The following is an 18,120-nucleotide window of genomic DNA, read 5'->3' on the forward strand; positions in this document are numbered from 1 at the left end:
TGAAGGAGGAGGGAACCTTATCTGAATACATTTATAAAAAATTTTCAGTTAAAATTGAATGCTAAGAAAAAACATTGCCTTTCCTTACCCGTATTTGATTTTACATATTAAAATATCCTTGATTTATTTATGAGACACTAGTCATTCAAGAGCTTATTGTTTAGTCTCAGTTGTTTTTACATGATGTCTTTTTTCATTAGTATTGACTTCTAGTCTGATAAGGCTAAATTACTTTAATCTTTTCATATTTGTTAAGATTTTTATGGTCAAATTATGATCTATTTTTAATCAGTTCTAATGGCTACAGAGAATAAACAATACTTTAAATTTGGTGATGTGATGTCTTGTCCATCTGTGTTGAATAAACTTGACCCAGGTTGAAGTTTTGCTTTGAAGCTTCATTTTCATCATCACTTCTTATGACCATCTATTGATGAAAATAGAACATTGAAATGAACCACTCAAAGTTGACACCTGACACCTGCATAAAACACACACACACACACACACACACACACACACACACACACACACACACACACTGGGAGAGAGAGAGACAGAGACACAGAGAGAGAGGTGGGATAAGCATTTTTATTTGTGTAAAATATTTTATCATTTTTGAAGAAACCTTCCTGAAATAGTTTAAAATGAGAGTGGTGCAAGAGGTTAGAAAATGGGAGGGGATTGGGGATGAGAACATGAGGGAATAGGATGGTCAAGGAGGGAGGAATGGAGAGGGAGAGCAAGGCAAGAGATATCTTGGTAGAGAGAACCACTGCGGAGTTAAGGAGAAACCTGGGGCTAGGGAAATTCCCAAGCTTCCACAAAGATGACCCCAGGAAAGATTCCTGGGAATGGTGGAGAGGGCACACAAACTGGCCTACTCCTGGAATCAGATAGGTGGCTACCCCAACTATCATCATAGAGCCTTCAACCAGTAACTGATGGAGCCAGATGCAGAGATCCACAACCAAGAACCAGAATGAGCTCCAGGAATTCAGCTGAAGAGAGGGAGGAGGGAACACATGAGTAGAGGAGGTCAAGATCATGATGGAGAAATCTACAGAGACAACTGACCCAAACTTGTAGAGAATCATGAACTCTAAGCTGACAGCTGTGGAGACTCCAGGAGACTGAAGTGGGACCTCCATATGTGGGAGACAGTTGTAAAGCTTGGGCTATCTGAGGAACCCCTGGCAGTAGGACCAGGATCTATCCCTGGTGCATGCATCAGCCAGCTTGTTGGAGCTCATTCCCTAGGAGGGGATGCCAAGCTCAGCCTTTACATGGGGGTGGGGCCTTGGTCCTGTCCCAACTTAATGTACCAGAATTTGTTGACTCCTCATGGGAGTCCTGACCTTTTGGGAGGAGTGGATGGGGGTGGGTTGGGTGGGAGATGAGGTGGGGGGACAGAAGTTTAGTGGGAGGGAGAATTTTGCTTGGAATGTGAAAGGAAATTTTAAAAAGGTTTATTACATGTCATCACTGTATTACATTATAATACAACAATCAAATAGTATTACTTAAAAGAAGTTAATTAAAATTAAGTGATTTATTGATTTTATACTTTGAGAGTATTGATGTGTCCGTCATGTGTGTAATTATTAAACAGGTAGACAAGAGGGAACATCTCCAAGAAAAAAAAACATTGACTTTTCTTAATGCTGATAAAAGAACAATTTTCAAAATTACTTCTGATTACAGTATTCGGTGCTCTCTTTTATTACAAATATGGAAAGTGGCCTTATATAAGATAAATATCTGACAACGGAAACTTCAGAACATCAACAGTTTTTGTCAAAATATGAATATTGTCTGTCTTGAGATCTAGGTCTCCAGAACTCAACTCAAGGATGACTGTAGTCTTTGTCCAGAGAGCAATATACTCATACACATCTATGTACAGGAGGTAAGCCTAGGAATTGCCTTGAATAAAGGCAGACGTGTGGAGTATCTGGCATTGCAGCCACATCATCCTAAAAGTCCTAAGATGAGCCATGTGTAACTACCATTGTGGAAATCAGGAATTATGCCCTGACCACTCCCAGTCACTAAGCCTTTTAGAACAACCGAGGAGGAGACTAAAATCAAACAATGTGAGACAGTGAAAGATTTCTGAAGGTCATGTGGATACATGTACCTCACTCTGCCTCAGACATCAGATTCCATTGGGGTGATCCAAGTCTTTAGGAATATCTACTTCTAAGCTTACACACCAAGGAAGAAGCCACTGAGAGGATTAGACATCACCAAATAACTACAGGAGGACTGTGTTCAACTAAGAAAGGTTATTAAGGAATTTATCATAACTACATTAAATATCATGGATTAAAAGAAAAATAATGTGAACCTAAGCTGCATTACCATAGCAGGTAAAGTTTGTAACATAAAATTTAGGGAAAATCATATAAAAAAAAACAGAAAATGATATCATTACCCTAAGAGCAAAATTGAGAGCGGGTTGGAAAAGCTTCAAGTAAAGTAGTACAAAAGGCTGTATGTCACAAGAGTTTCTACTTCTGTTGAGTGGTTTGTAGTCCTGAACAAGCCTTTGCTAATGACTTTGTGGTAGTTATCTTTGGGATTGTTAGGTCTTCTATGGATCTAGTACTGCAACATAATAAATGAAAAATTCGAGGACCTACAGGGGCCATATTTAGAGTTAGAACTTGGGGTATGTGCAAATATTAGATGTATTTTTGTAAAGACTTGGAAACTGATGATAGATGAAAATGAAAGACAGTAGATTGGGAGGTACGCAGCTCTCTATATGAAGACTCTCTATAGATTTATAAACACCCAAGTTTCTCTATGTAATTTTCTTGGTGTTCACCATTACCCTGTGTCCAAAACTCATGTTATTCCTAAGGTTTGGAAAGTTCAGAGTTCACCAGCATTTAGGTGAAGAGATTTTGCTGATTTAGTTTGTGTATTTCTTTGTTCTTCTCACTAATATATTTTAAATTTAAGGTAATCTTAAATCATGACTCTTTAAAAACGTATTCTTCTATGATGAATCACAACAATTTCTACTAAATCTTGAAATGCAAAAAGTTCAGATGGTATGTTTGTATATAGCTTATGGACATGTAGAATTTAAATGAAAATCAGACACCCAGAGAGAACAGAGGTAATGACCACAGAAACACATTCTTACGAAGTACTGAGGAATGATTCTTTTTAAAATAGCCTGCCTTCCTTCATTCCGGGAAATGAACCATTAGCTCTTTGTCTCACATGCAGAGTAGCCTGACTCTATTCCTCTATTTCTTCTAGGTAAACAACATCACCCCTCTACCTTTTCCTGATTTTCTTTTTACTAATGTGCCATCTGACCTAATCATTAATAGCATGCAGTTTTCATGGTTTTCTGCTTCTACAGAGTATACAGTAATATTTAGAAGAGTAGTACATTCTCAAATTAGGATTACATGTAAGTTCATGAACATTCTGATATAAAAACTTTACTAATACAAATGTAAGGAAACATTTCAAATGAGGATGTGCACTCTATCTGGACATATTCACTGCTTTTTTATTATAATGTATATAAATTTAGCCAAATATTGCATTTCCTTGGAACATTTGCATACATTTCAATTATAGAAACTATCCATTTCCTTTCAGTTGCTATTTTCAAGATCATATTCTTATTTTAACGTGTGTGTGTGTGTGTGTGTGTGTGTGTGCGTACATGTTTGCTTCTGTGTGTATATAAACTTGACAGCATTTAACTTTGGAGGGAAGAAAAGGTTATTAGAGACCTTGAAGCTGGAATTGCATATGGTTGTGAGCTGCCCTACTTAGGTGCTAGGAACCAAACACAGATCCTCTGTAAGTGCAGTATACATCCTTCACTGATGAGCCATCTCTCAGTTGCAGTGTTTACAGAGAATTATTCTCATTCTATATTTAGTAGTTTGCACATTTATCTTATATGAACAGTTCATATGGTCATTTGAGGCTTCATTTATTTTTTAACCATCTTATATTCCCCTTAATATGGCAATGCCTTAGCTAAAATGGGAAATGGCACAGCCTAAATGGGCTTTCAGAACCATACATACCTTGGTGCTGTCCTGAATCTATCATGCAGGGTTTTCCTGGTGTAGATGCTTGGACTGGACTTACAAAAGCACAATTGGAAAAGTGCAGACATAGAAGCTGATATGGAAGAAACTTCAAGGTTTTCCTAGGTTGATATGGGCTACGTGCTACACAGATGACTCTAAGAAGGGACAGAAAAGAAAGAAGATGGAGAAGTGAGTGGTTCCTAAGTTAGATATGATGCAGGCATGCCACGCTTAAGGTTTCAGGAATCCACTTCCTCCCTTCATGCCTAAGCCATGTCCTAAGATAGATGCAGCATGCCTGGGACTCATGGAGGAAGGCTGGTGAGGAACATCTGGTCATCACCAGTCACATGACCATGTGGGTGTCAGGAGGCAGAGCCTCCCATGTGCAGTCACTGTCTGACAGGCTGAGACAGAGACCTGCATCAGAATAAAAGGGCTGAGGGACAGGGCCCTTCCATCCTCTGTCCTCCCGAGATACCCACAGATCCTGTGCTGCCTATCATCTTGGTAAGTGTCCATGGAAGGCAAGAGCAGAGATCTTTCCAGAGGGGTTGCCACACTAGGAGAGGAGCCTGGGAAGGGTCTCTCAGCCTAGAGGCCATATTGTTAGGTCATTAAATGTGTTGAAGAGTGAGGGGTCAGACAATGGTGATATTGACAGACACAAGCCACAGCCTTGGTTCTGAGAGACACTGCAATGCTTGGAGCATTCTGTCTCTGGGGAGAACAAAGCACCTTTGGTGTGTGGAAACCCTCCGGATGGAACACTGAGCACAGACAACTGTGCGTCTTGACAGGTTCGGGGTGGAGGTGGTCTGTGAAGAGACTGCTTCCCCTCACTTCTGAAGAAGAGCTGGAGTCAGGAAAAGGAAGTAGAGTCTCACTTTAGTGTGGGAAAGAAAGACAGTCCTGGTTCTGGAGTCTGTCCACACACTTCTCCGATGAGCAGGATATCACCATGACAACAGGGACCTTGCCAGCCTTAGTCTGAGCAGGTGGTGGCTTGGATTCCTCTGAACTCTGACCTCATAACAGAGCTGAGTGCTGTTGTGGTAGGTTTAGAAATGCTTACATAATTTATTTCAGGGAGTGAGCATACTCCCCCATCAGTTATCTGGAAGGTGTGGGAGATACTGACCTTTAAAACCACCTTTAAGTAATGATTACTTTTTCCTTTTACACCCAGTTTTCTCTGAGATAATTCATATACTGGTACATGTATGAGACTAAGAACAGAAGACATTTTAGAATGTTACTAGATATTCATTTAGTGCTTTGGGAAAACAGGAGGCAATTAGTGTCTCACTTGCATGGGTTTCTGAGGTTCTGAATTCATGGTGATCATGTTGTGACAGCATGAGGATGCTATGAATGAGAGGACTACAGATAGTGTTACGATGCTATCAGTGAAATTTCAGTGTGGTCACAATGGGCCAGGTGGCTACAGTGTCTGGGGTATAATATTTGTGTGATTCTCTTGCAGCTTCTGAACACCACAGCTGAAATGTCCTGCCAGCAGAGCCAGCAGCAGTGCCAGCCCCCTCCCAAATGTCCTCCCAAGTGCCAGACACCAAAGTGCCCTCCCAAGTGCCAGACACCAAAGTGTCCTCCAAAATGCCCCCCAAAATGCCCTCCTAAATGCCCCCCTGTGTCATCCTGCTGCAGCCTGGGGTCTGGTGGCTGTGGCTCTAGCTCTGGTGGATGCTGTGGCTCCAGCTCCGGAGGTTGCTGCAGCTCTGGGGGTGGCGGCTGCTGCCTGAGCCACCACAGGCCCCGCAGATCTCTTCGTCGCCATCGTCACAGCTCTGGATGCTGTAGCAGCGGTGGCAGCAGTGGTTGCTGTGGCAGCAGTGGTGGCAGCAGCGGCTGCTGTGGAAGCAGCGGGGGCAGCAGTGGCTGCTGTGGCAGCAGCGGGGGCAGCAGCTGTGGCAGTAGCCAACAGTCTGGTGGCTGTTGCTAACCTAGGTGAGGAAGACTTCAGACAACTGTTGCAGGAGGAAGCCATGCTCAGCAGACTGGTCCATGCATCTGCCTTCTCTCCTCTGGCTTCCCTCCTTGCCCTGCCCACTCAGATGCTGACATCTCGTGTGCAAGGTTCTGCATTCCACTCACCAGATGACGGTGCCCCTTTGCCTCTTTGTTACAAATAAAAAGGTCTTGGCTACCAGTCCTGACAAGACTCTTGCTCATTTTCTCAGCATTGTCCACACCCCACCCCTTTTTCATCTTTTCCTGCAGAGAGACAGTGGCACTCTGAGCTGTTGTCCCTTTTTAGACTTGTATGTGCTTTTGTGACTTTGTATCAACTCTTCTTCTGTATGATGAAGAACTATGATGGTCATTTAAATGTAACCAGATGTGAGAGCTTAGAAATGGCCGTCACTCCTCATTAGAAGGACAAAGATCAGATTAAATGGGGACAACCAGCACATCAGCCAGTCATTTCTCTTCACATTTCTGTTTTTGTTCCTGTTTTGAAACAGGAGTATGACCTAGAAATGCAGAAATTTACAGTGTTTCCACCACTTTCTTTTGCTGTTTTAGGTGAATTTTTATAATGTGGGAACTTCTGTACCACTCACCAATGGCAATGGCAATGTCTTATTCCTGCCCTTCTGCTGGTGGCTACTACAATCTTGACATTGATGAGATCAAGAGTGGTTTATTTGGAATTCTTTTTTTGTGTGTGTCTGCTTCATAATTCTGTGTTTTGCTTTAAAATCAATCACTACAGTAGAACTAAACAATGGTTTCACAGAACTGTGTTTTCCCTTGGGTCTCTAACTCTGTACATTGTCATTAGCAGGAAACAGGCTCTGTCATCATTTCTTGTAACTTACAGTCCATGTACATGTGGACCACAAATGCACTCATTCAGCCTACCACTCTCTAGTTTGAAGATTATATCCACATCATATTGAAATGTTCTAAAAAGGACCCATAACATTCAAATCCCATTGCTATATATAATTTAAACACAATAAAATTCATAAATTTAAATAAATTTCAGTTATCTTTGCAAAATATTTAGAGCTATATGCCACAAAGAGCAATATGCATACTGAATATTGTTGAGAGCTATTTGCTTGTTACATGAACAATTTATAAACATCATAGCCTCACTCTAAATTATAAATGAAAATGTGGTGAACATATTTTCAATAAAATTAAATTTTATGTATTCGTAACTACCAATGAACTGATAGAAATAATCAGTTTAGAGAAATATAATGCTTTTTAAATATTTATGCAAATGATACTGTTTTTATTCTAAAGTCTTATGTGATAGAAAATGTATAATATTTGCTTTTCTGTGAATGAGTTTTTAACTTACCATGATGGCTGAGTCCATTCTCCTACAAAGTGTTCAACTGACCTTTAGGAATGTATACAATTCCATTGATTATGCACACCCCATTTTCTTTATCTTCTCTGATGTTCGTTTATGTTGGCTCCACATGGTGTCTCTTATCAACAATCCAATTACACATATCCGTCTCTGGGGGGGTCTCTGTGGGATCGTGACTTTAATGATTTTGGATGTGTACCTGGAATTGTGAAAGCTAGATCCCAAGAAAATTCTAGTTTTAGTTTTGAGGTTCTTTTTTTCCAGTATCCTCACCAGCATGGTTGGTGACAGGTTCTTTGGATGGTGGCTGCTGTTTTGAAATCTCAGTATCAGTTTCATTTCCATTACCCTGATGGCTAAAAACAATAAATCTTTTCCATAAATTGGTGGTCATTTCCCTTTTATGTACTGGCTGTTCATTTCCTTACCTTTTATTAATTTTATGGTTTTAAGAATCACTTTTACTTCTATGTGTAGTCTAGGTGCTAAATACACATCATATGTATAGTTCTGCACATCTTTCTTTAATCCTATAAGCTGTATCTTACTGATTCTTACATTTCCTGAGTATACACTTTTCAAGATCATGTAAATGGTCACAATTCTCTTTCCTAAGAATGAAGAGCTTTTTAGAAAGTCCTTGCCACTTCATAAACCCTGAAGTCTTTTCCCCTTGACTGTCAGTCTTAGCTTTGGGACTTTGACTCATTTGAGTTGACTTTTTGCAGAGTAAGAGAAATGGATCTAGTCCATTCTTTTGCATGAGGACATCCAGCTTTCTCAGAACCATTTACTGAAGGGGCGCTCTCTCCTCAAATGTGTGTTAGTGACACTTTTATCAAAGATTGTGTGGCTGTATTTTTGTAGGTTTATCTCTGGGTTCTGAGGTCTGCTTTACTGGTATATATATCTATTTTCTGGCAGTGTGCAACAGTTTTTGCTATTTAATATAATATTCTGATCTGAAATATGATTTCAGTAAGCATTTTGATGTTTTTGACATGGTCCTTTCTGTGTTTGACATCTTTGTTGGAGTGAGCTCTTTTAAATACCATGTACATTTTAAAACTGTACTTTCCAATTCAGTGAAAATTCCTGTTTTTATGTATTTGATAAGGACTTAATAGAATTTGAAGATTGCTTTCTGTAATACAGTTATTTTAACAGTATTAAATCAACCTATGAGTGAGAATATGTCTTCTCAGCTTTTATTGTTTTTTTTTTTTAATTTCCTTCTTCAGTTAGGAATTTTTCACTGTGGAAGACTTTTACATCCTTGCTCCTGTTTATCCTAAGGTTTTCGTTTTCTTTTTGCTAATGGGGCTTTTCCTGGCTTCTCTGTTAGAACTTTCAGTGTTGTATTACAGAAATACTACTGAACTGGAACATTGGTTTTGTAGTCTGCCACTTTGCTGAACCTTGTATCTAAGATATTTGTTTCTGGTAGAATTTTAGGGCATTTCCCATATAGGATATTACTGCCTGCTACCAGGTATAAACTGTCTTCTTCCTTTTGTGCTTGTATGCCATTTTCCGTCTTTCCCAGAATTCTAGCTAAGATTTTAAGAGTGGAGAAAGTAGTCTTGGTCCTAATTATAAAGGAAATAATTTTACCTTCACTCATTTATGTAATATTTGATGTATCCTTTATTTTCCTAGTTTCTTCAGAGCTTTTAAGCATGAAGGTGTTTGATTTTTGTGTATGCCATTTTGACACCAATAGAGGTGATTATCACATTCCTGTCCCTAAGTCTATTCATACATTCTGCTGCACTTACTGATTAGTAATTTCTCAGTCATCCTAGTATCCATGAAATTATACTAATCTCCATGATAAACTATTTCTTTATTGTGCTCCATTTTCAATGTTTTAATACAATATTTACCAGTTCATTAAGTTTGTTTTATGCATGTCCTGTAGTTTGATGATATTCACCCCTTTCCCTCCTACCAAAACCCACAAGATATCCTTACATGTCTCTTTCCAAATTGAAGTTCTTTTCTTGATTTTATTTTATAACCAAGAAAGTCCCACCTCCACTACCCATAAACTGAGAAGAGTGAAGATATCCTCTGGAGCAAGGCCAAACTCAGAGTAGCCACACCCTTAGAGAAAACTGAAACTGTTATACATGAACCCATCAGATGCCTGTATCTACTCATTTTGCAGACAACCACAACTGCTGTGATTTTTATGAATGAAACAGTCATGTTTTGCTTTGGTCTTGCCTGACCTCTGACTCTGACAATCTTTTCACAACCTCTTCTGCAATGGTCCTTGAGTCTTGGGAGCGCTGTGGCATAGATGCCTCATTATTTTCTAATCAATATGCTGACACGTATTCTCTGAACTTGGATCAGTTGTGATGCACTGCATTAACCATTGTCAACTGCACACATCATTGTTGTCTGATAAGGTCTGAGGACTGACTGGTCTAGACTATGGTGGTTCTTCAATATGCAAACAACAGGTCCCATAAAATAAGGATCCTTGTGAATCCAGATGGAATTATGACAGTGCACGAGTGTGGATTTGTCAGAAACTAGATGCCCTTGCTTGAGGAGCTGACCTTTGGGGACAGATTGAACAAGGTTTCTGGTAAGCAGAAATGTGTTTTAGCAGACTCCCAAAGAATGCCAGATTTATCCCGGAGTTGGTGGTACATGCCTTTAATCCCAGCACTCAGGAGGCAGAGGAGGGCAGATCTCTGTGAGTTCAAGGCCAGCCTCGTCTACAGAACGAGTTACCGGACAGCCTCCAAAACAAAACAATACAGAGAAACCCTTTCTCAGGAAAAAAATGCCAGATTTAGGTTCTATTCATCTAAGAAGAATTCTTCTACCTTGTCATCATCCTTCTGTTAAAGACAATGTCACCATCACTCCCATAGAGTGTGTGACCCTTTGGACCCAACATACCTATCCCCCATTCTTCTTCCAGGAGTCATCTCCAAAAATCAACTGCCAGCAAAGACAAACTGTTTTTTCCCAATGGAGTCTCCCTGGATATACAAGACACACTTCAGGGTAGGCTGCATGCCCAGCAGTAGATAATCAGCAATGAGCTCAATGTTATTTTTGGAAATTTTTGTTTCACAAGGTTTCAATTGGGATTTTTTAAAACCATAATGGTTTTTTGCTTTTATATTATGGTTTCCAATTTTATGTTTTCATGTATTTTGCACTTTTTAGATGTTAGTCTTTCTACATGTATACATATTTCTGGTGTTCTCCTTTTTTTCTATTTATTTATTTATTTTGTTTTTTCTGGTCTGTTTGGTTTTTTCCTGTGTCCTTTCTTAAAACAGAGAGAAAGAATTGGGAGAGTGAAGCACTGGGGAGTATCTGGGAGTATGTGATGGAGGAGGAATACTGATCAGAATATATTCTGTGAAAAATTATTTTCAACTAAAAATGGAAGCTAAGAATAAACATTGCCCTGTTATATCCATATTTGTTTTGATTTGCTTTTAGGATTAAAAAATTTCTTTCTAGTTTTTATGCCCCACACGAGTCATTCAATACTTTATTTTTAGTCTCAATTATTTGTATATGGTTTCTTATTTTTTAATTACTAGTATCTAGTATGATAAGGGAAAATATTTTTAATCCTTTTGTGTTTGTGAAGAACTTTTATGGCCAAATATGATCTCTTTTTAAGCAGTTCTCATAGCTACAGAGAAATAAGTACACTTTGCATCTGGTGACTGTGATATTTTGTCCATATGTGTTGAATCAACTTGATGTAGGGTGAAGTTTTATTTTCAAGCTTCGTTGTTTATTTTTAGTTTTTATGACATATCTGTTAATGGAAGTAGAATATTGAACTCAGTCAGTCACAGTTATAACCTGGATTACACACAAAAACCTGCATATACACAGATATGCACATACACAAACATGGTGACAGAAAGAGAGAGGGAGAGAGAGAAAGAGAGAGAGAGAGAAGTGAGAGAAGCGTTATCATTTGTGTAATATGTTTTATCATTTTTGAAGAATGCTTTCTAAAAGAGTTTAAAATAATGAGTTTACAATACTTTCATTACATGTCATAAATATTTTAAAATTATACTACTAGCAACAATCAAATAGGATTATTTCAAAAGATGTTAATTAAAATTAATTGATTTATAGGCTTTATACTTTGAGAGTATTGACACATTATGTGTAACTGATAAACAAATAGAGAAGAAGAAACATATCAAAGCAAACTTGAATTCCCTTGCTTCAGCCTCTGGGGTGCAGAGAAAATAACACTTTTATTTGAATTACAGTTGATTAGAGTTTTCAGTGTTCTCTTATATTCAGAGATATGGAAAAATGTCCTTATAAAAGAGCAATATGTAGCAACTGAAACCCACAGAATGTCAACAGGTTTAGGTCAGCAGTCTAAGTCTCCAGAGCTCACTCTCAAGTCTTCTTCCAGATAGCAATATACTCATACACACCTATGGGCAGAAAGAAGGTCAGCTGAGGAACTGGGTGTTGTCCTGCACAGTGGCACAAGTGTGGACTAGCTGGCATGTCAGCCACATCATCCTAGAAGTCCTAAGATGAGCCACGTGTAACTACCATTGGGTAAATCAGAGAGAATGTCCTGACCTCTCCCAGTTGCTAAGCCTTTAGGAACAACTGAGGAGGAGACTAAAATCAAACAATGTGAGACAGTGCAAGATTTCTCAAGGTCATATGGACACATATACCTCACTCTGCCTCAGAGTTCAGGTTCCATTGGGGTGATCCAAGTCTCTAGGTATATATATTTCTTAGCTTAATCATGAAGGAAGATGCCAGTGAGAGGATTAGACATCACCAAATAGCTACAGGATAAATGTGTTCAGCTACTCAAGATAAAAAAGCACAAACCCCAAGAACGGCTTTTAAGGAATTCATCATAATTACATTAAACTTCATGTATTAAAATAAAAATAATGTGGACTTAAGCTACATCATCATAGCAGCTGAAGTTAGTAACATGTAATTTAGAGAAAATCATGACCAAATAACAGAACATAACATCATTCCCCTAAGAACAAATTTGAGAGCAGGTAGGAAAAGCATCAGGTAAAGTAATCCAAAAGGCTGTGTGCTGGAAGAGTTTCTACTTCTGTTGAGTACTATGCAGTCCTGAACAAGTCTTTGCTAACGAGTTTGTGGTAGTTACCATTGGGATAGCTAGGGTCTTCTACGGGTCTAGTACTGCAACATAGTAAATGAAAGATCAAGGAGCTTAGGAGCCATATTAAGAGTTAGAACTTTGAGTATGTATAAATATTAGATGTGTTTTTGTAAAGACTTGGAGACATATGATACATGAAAATGAATAACAGTAGACTGGGAGGTATGCAGCTCTCTATATGAAGACTCTATACATTTATAAATACCTAAATTTCTCTATGATATTTTCTTGTTGCTCACCATGATCCTGTGTCCCAAGCTCATGTTATTCTCAAGGTTCTGAGATTCCAAAATCCACCAGCACAAGGAGAAGAGATTTTGCCAATTTAGTTTGTGTATTTCGTTCCCTCTTCTCACTGACACACTTTAGATTTAGGGTAATCTTATCTTATATCATGACTCTTTAAAACTTATCCTTCTTTTTTGTTTGGTTTTAAAATATATTTAAATTAGAAACAATCTTATTTTACATAGTCCCCTCTCCCACCCATTCTCACCTACCCCCCCACTAACTGCCCCATCCCATCCCCCATCCCAAGGGAGGGTGAGGCCTTCCTTCTATGATGAATCACAACTGTTTCTACTAAATCTTGAAAAGAAAAATGTTCAAAAGTATGGACATGTAGAATATAAATGAAAATTAGAGGCCCACTGACAACAGAGGTCTAATGACCACAGAAACACATTCTTATGAACTACTTATGAATGATTCTTTTTAAAATAACCTGCCTTCCTTGAGTCAGGGAACCGGACCATTATCTCTTTGTCTCACATGCAGAGTAGACCGACTCTGTCCCTCTATTTCTTCTAGACGAAGGACATCATTCCCTTGACCTTTTCCTTATTTTCTTCTTACTAATGTGCCATCTGACCTCACCAGTTACAGCATGCAGTTTTTATAAAAGAAATTTGCTAGCTTCTAGGAGTATCCAGCAATATTTAAATAGTAAAGACAAGGGGCATATTCATAAATGAAGATTACATATAAACTAATCAAGTAGAGGAGACATAAACATTTACTGAGAAAAGTGTAAAAAGCACATAAAATATAGATGTCCACTCTCTGAACACAATCACTATTATATTACTGTTAACATATGTAAATTTTGTTAAATATTGGGATCCCTTGGCTTGTTTTTGTAAATATTATTTATTGAACCTATTCATCTTCATTCAGTTGCTATTTTTAAAGATGATATTTTTATTTTAAATTGTGTGTGAGTGTCTCTGTGTGAGTATATGTACATGACTGCATGTACTTTTGGAGATAAGAAGGGGACATTAGGTGCCCTGATACTGGAAATACTAGTGGTTGTGAGCTGACAAGCTTACATGCTAGGAACCAAACTCAGGTCCTCTGTAAGAGTAGAATGCATCCTTCACTGACGAGCCATCTCTCAATTGCTATGTCTATAGAGCATTATCCTCAGTCTGTAGTTACCAGTTTCACATGTGGCTTGTGTGAAAAGTCTCTGTGATCATTTAATACTTCATTTATTTTCATAACAGTCTTATATTCTTCTTAATATTGCAATGTCTTAGCTAAAATGGGAAATGACGCAGCCTAAACAGGTTTTCAGAACCATACCCTAATATATCTTGGTGCTGTTCCAGATCTGTCATGCAGGGTTTTCCTGGTGTAGATGTTTGGACTGGACTTACATAGGCTCAGTTGGGAAAGCGCAGAGATAGAAGCTGATATGGAAGAAACTTCAAGGTTTTCTTAGCTTGATATGGGCTACATGCTACACATATGACTATAAAAAGGGACAAAAAAAGATGTAGAATTATTTTTCTAAGTTATATACGATGAAGGTACACCAGGTTTAAGGGTTCAGGAATTCAGTTCCTCCCTTCATGCCTAAGCCATGTCCTAACATAGATGCAGCATAACTGGGGCTCATGAAGAAACATCTGATGATCACCAGTCACATGACCATGTGGGTGTCAGGAGGCAGAGCCTCCCATGTGCAGTCACTGACTGACAGGCTGAGACAGAGACCTGCATCAGAATAAAAGGGCTGAGGGACAGGGCCCTTCCATCCTCTCTCCTCCTGAGATACCCACAGACTCTGAGCTGCCTATCATCTTGGTAAGTGTCCATGGGAGGCAAGAGCAGAGACTTTTCCAGAGGGGTTGGCAGACTAGAGCTGGAGAGGAGCCTGGGAAGGTCTCTCAGCCTAGAGGCCATATTGTTAAATCATTAACTGTGGTGAAGAGTGAGGGGTGAGACAATGCGGATATTGACAGACACAAGCCACAGCCTTGGTTCTGAGAGACATTGCAATGCTTGGAGCATTCTGGCTCTAGAGAGAACAAAGCACCTTTGGTGTGTAGAACCCTTGTGATGGGAGACTGAGCACGGACAACTGTGCTTCCTGACTGGCTCACAAGGAGGTGGCCTGTGAAGAGACTGCTCCCCCTCATATCTAAAGAAGAGCTGGAGTCAGGAAAGGGCAATGGAGTCTCACTTTATGTGGGACAAAAAGAGAGCCCTGGTTCTGGGTTCTGTCCAAATACTTTTCTAAGGAACAAGACACCATCAGGATGGCAGGGACTTGCTAGCCTTAGCTTGGGCAGATGCTCATTTGGATAACTTTGAATGTTGGCTTCACAACAGGGACTAGTTCTCCCAAGGGTGCCTTAAGAGGATTTACATAGTTTTTTTCTCAGAAACTAAGCTTACTCCATCAAGTAATGATTGCTCTCTCCTTTTATAATCACTTTTCTCTGAAATAATCCACATAGACTACACATTTGTGAGGACAGAGAACAGCAGAAAATTTAAAATGTCAAGATATTCATTGAGTACTGCTAGATACCACTTGACAATTTGTATATTACTTACAAGAGTTTCTTATTTGCCCAATTCATGATGAACACATCGTGACAGCATGAAGATGTTATAATAAATGAGAGGGCCATAGATTTTGTTACAACGCTTATTAGTAGAATTTCAGTGTGACCACAATGGGCCAGGTGGCTACAGTGTCTGGTGTATAATGTTTGTGTAATTTTTCTTGCAGCCTCTGAACACCACAGCTGAGATGTCCTGCCAACAGAGCCAGCAGCAGTGCCAGCCCCCTCCCAAGTGTCCTCCCAAATGCCAGACACCAAAGTGCCCTCCCAAGTGCCAGACACCAAAATGCCCCCCAAAATGCCCTCCTAAGTGCCCCCCTGTGTCATCCTGCTGCAGCTTGGGGTCTGGTGGCTGCTGCAGCCTGGGGTCTGGTGGCTGTGGCTCTAGCTCTGGTGGATGCTGTGGCTCCAGCTCCGGGGGCTGCTGCAGCTCTGGGGGTGGCGGCTGCTGCCTGAGCCACCATAGGCCCCGCAGATCTCTTCGTCGCCATCGTCACAGCTCTGGGTGCTGTAGCAGTGGTGGCAGCAGTGGCTGCTGTGGCAGCAGTGGTGGCAGCAGTGGCTGCTGTGGAAGCAGCGGGGGCAGCAGTGGCTGCTGTGGCAGCAGCGGGGGCAGCAGCTGTGGCAGTAGCCAACAATCTGGTGGCTGTTGCTAACCTAGGTGAGGAAGACTTCAGACAACTGTTGCAGGAGGAAGCCATGCTCAGCAGACTGGTCCATGCATTTGCCCTGCCCACTCAGATGCTGACATCTCCTGTGCAAGGTTCTGCATTCCACTCACCAGATGACAGTGCCCCTTTGCCTCTTTGTTACAAATAAAAAGGCCTTGGCAACCAGTCCTGACAAGACTCTTGCTCATTTTCTCAGAATTATTCTCACCCCACCCCCTAGTCATCTTTTCCTGCAGAGAGACAGAGGCAATCTGAGCTGTTGTCCCCTTTTAGACTTGTATGTGCTTTTGTGACTCTGTATCAACTCTTCCACTATATGGGTAAGAACTATGATGGTCTTTTAATAGTAACCTGATGTGAGGGCTTAAAAATGGCAGTCACTCCTCACAATTATAAAACAGGGGACAAACCCAGTGTCAATGAGTTGAAAGTGAATGTTCACTCTTAGACACTCATTAGATAGACAAGGATCAATACTCAGATTAAATGGGACAACCAGTACATCAGCCAGTAATTTCTCTTCACATTTATGTTGTTGATGCTCTTTTGTAAACAAAGTATGACTTAGACCTGCAAAGTTTACATTGTTTCCTTCACTTTCTTTTTGCTGTTGTAGGTGAGTTTTTATAATGTTATAATGTGGGAACTTCTGCACCACTCACCAATGTCAATGTCTCATTCCTTCCCTTCTTTTTGTTTTTTGTTTTTTGTTGTTGTTGTTGTTGTTTGGGTTTTTTTGGTTTTGTTTTTTTGGGGGGGGTTGTTTTTTTGGTTTTTCGAGACAGGGTTTCTCTGTATTGTTTTGGAGGCTTGTCAGTCCAGACCGGCCTCGAACTCACAGAGAACCGCCTGCCTCTGCCTCCCGAGTGCTGGGATTAAAGGCGTGCGCCACCACCGCCTGGCTTCATTCCTTCCCTTCTGCTGTGGCTGCTGCAATCTTGACATTGATGAGACCAGTATTCAAGGGAGGGGGGACTGGTTGGCATTCTTTGTGTGTGCCTGATCCATGCTTCTGTGTTTTGACTTTAAAATCAAGTCACTGCAGTAGTTCTTAATGGTTTCATTGAACTGTGGTGTCCTTCATGTCTCTAACTCTGCCCTTTATCTTGGAAACTGGCTTCGTCATCGGTTTCCCGACTGTAGTCCCACATATGAGTGTCCCCAAAATGTACTCATTCACTCTACAAACCTCCAGTTTCATGTTTATATCCACATATTTTGTAAATGTGTTTGAAAAAGGACCTATAACACTTAAATTAAATATATAATTTAAGCACAATAAATTTCATTAATTTAAATATAGTTTCAGTTACTTTGCAAAATATTTACGGTTGTATGGCACAAAGAGCAATGAACACTCTGCATATTGTTGAGTTTGGTTGCTATTTGAACAATTTATAAACAACACAATCTCACTAATTTATAAAGGAAAATATGGTGAATCTATTTTTAATAAAATTAAAATATTTGTATTAGTAAGCACTACTGAAGTGACAGAAGTTTCAATTCAGAAAAGTATAGTGCATATTAAACTTTTTGTATTTTAGTCTAAAGTCCTATATGATAGAAAATGTACAATATTTGTCTTTCTGTGAATGGGGTTTTAACTTAACACAACAGCTGAGTCCATCCATTCTCCTACAAGGGCCTTAACTAATTCCTAGGTGTGACTACAATTCCATTGTACACGTACACCTATTTTATTTGTCTACACTGAGCATCATCTAGGTTGTTCCTATATGGTGGCTGTTACCAATAATGCAGTGAAACATACATGTCTGTAGGGGTCTCTGTGCGATACTGAATTGATGCCTTTGGGTTTGTCCCTGGAATTTTTGGCATTAGATTTCAATGTAATTCTAGTTTTAGTTTTGAGGTTCATTTTCGCCAACATCCTCAGCAGCATGTTTGGGCACAGGTTCCCTTGATTGTGGCCACGATGTCTCTTGTTAGCTGAAATTTCAGTATCAGTTTCATTTTCATTACC

At 39.7% G+C, this 18,120-nt stretch overlaps 2 protein-coding genes across 2 annotated transcripts; both read left to right on the forward strand.

The window, feature by feature from the left end:
* The first annotated feature begins 4,451 nt into the window (after window positions 1–4,451).
* LOC101831156 (late cornified envelope protein 1C) lies at window positions 4,452–6,243 on the forward strand. Its single transcript, XM_040752300.1, has 2 exons — window positions 4,452–4,583; window positions 5,560–6,243. Exon 2 carries the CDS (start codon window positions 5,581–5,583, stop codon window positions 6,034–6,036), a length of 456 nt encoding a protein of 151 aa, XP_040608234.1. The 5' UTR covers window positions 4,452–4,583; window positions 5,560–5,580; the 3' UTR covers window positions 6,037–6,243.
* An 8,372-nt stretch (window positions 6,244–14,615) lies between these two features.
* Window positions 14,616–16,298, forward strand: LOC110342771 (late cornified envelope protein 1C-like). Its single transcript, XM_040752299.1, has 2 exons — window positions 14,616–14,695; window positions 15,630–16,298. Exon 2 carries the CDS (start codon window positions 15,651–15,653, stop codon window positions 16,116–16,118), a length of 468 nt encoding a protein of 155 aa, XP_040608233.1. The 5' UTR covers window positions 14,616–14,695; window positions 15,630–15,650; the 3' UTR covers window positions 16,119–16,298.
* The last annotated feature ends 1,822 nt before the right edge of the window (window positions 16,299–18,120 follow it).

The sequence above is a fragment of the Mesocricetus auratus genome, unplaced genomic scaffold (assembly GCF_017639785.1).
Source record: "Mesocricetus auratus isolate SY011 unplaced genomic scaffold, BCM_Maur_2.0 Super-Scaffold_100009, whole genome shotgun sequence".
NCBI classification, from domain to species: domain Eukaryota; kingdom Metazoa; phylum Chordata; class Mammalia; order Rodentia; family Cricetidae; genus Mesocricetus; species Mesocricetus auratus.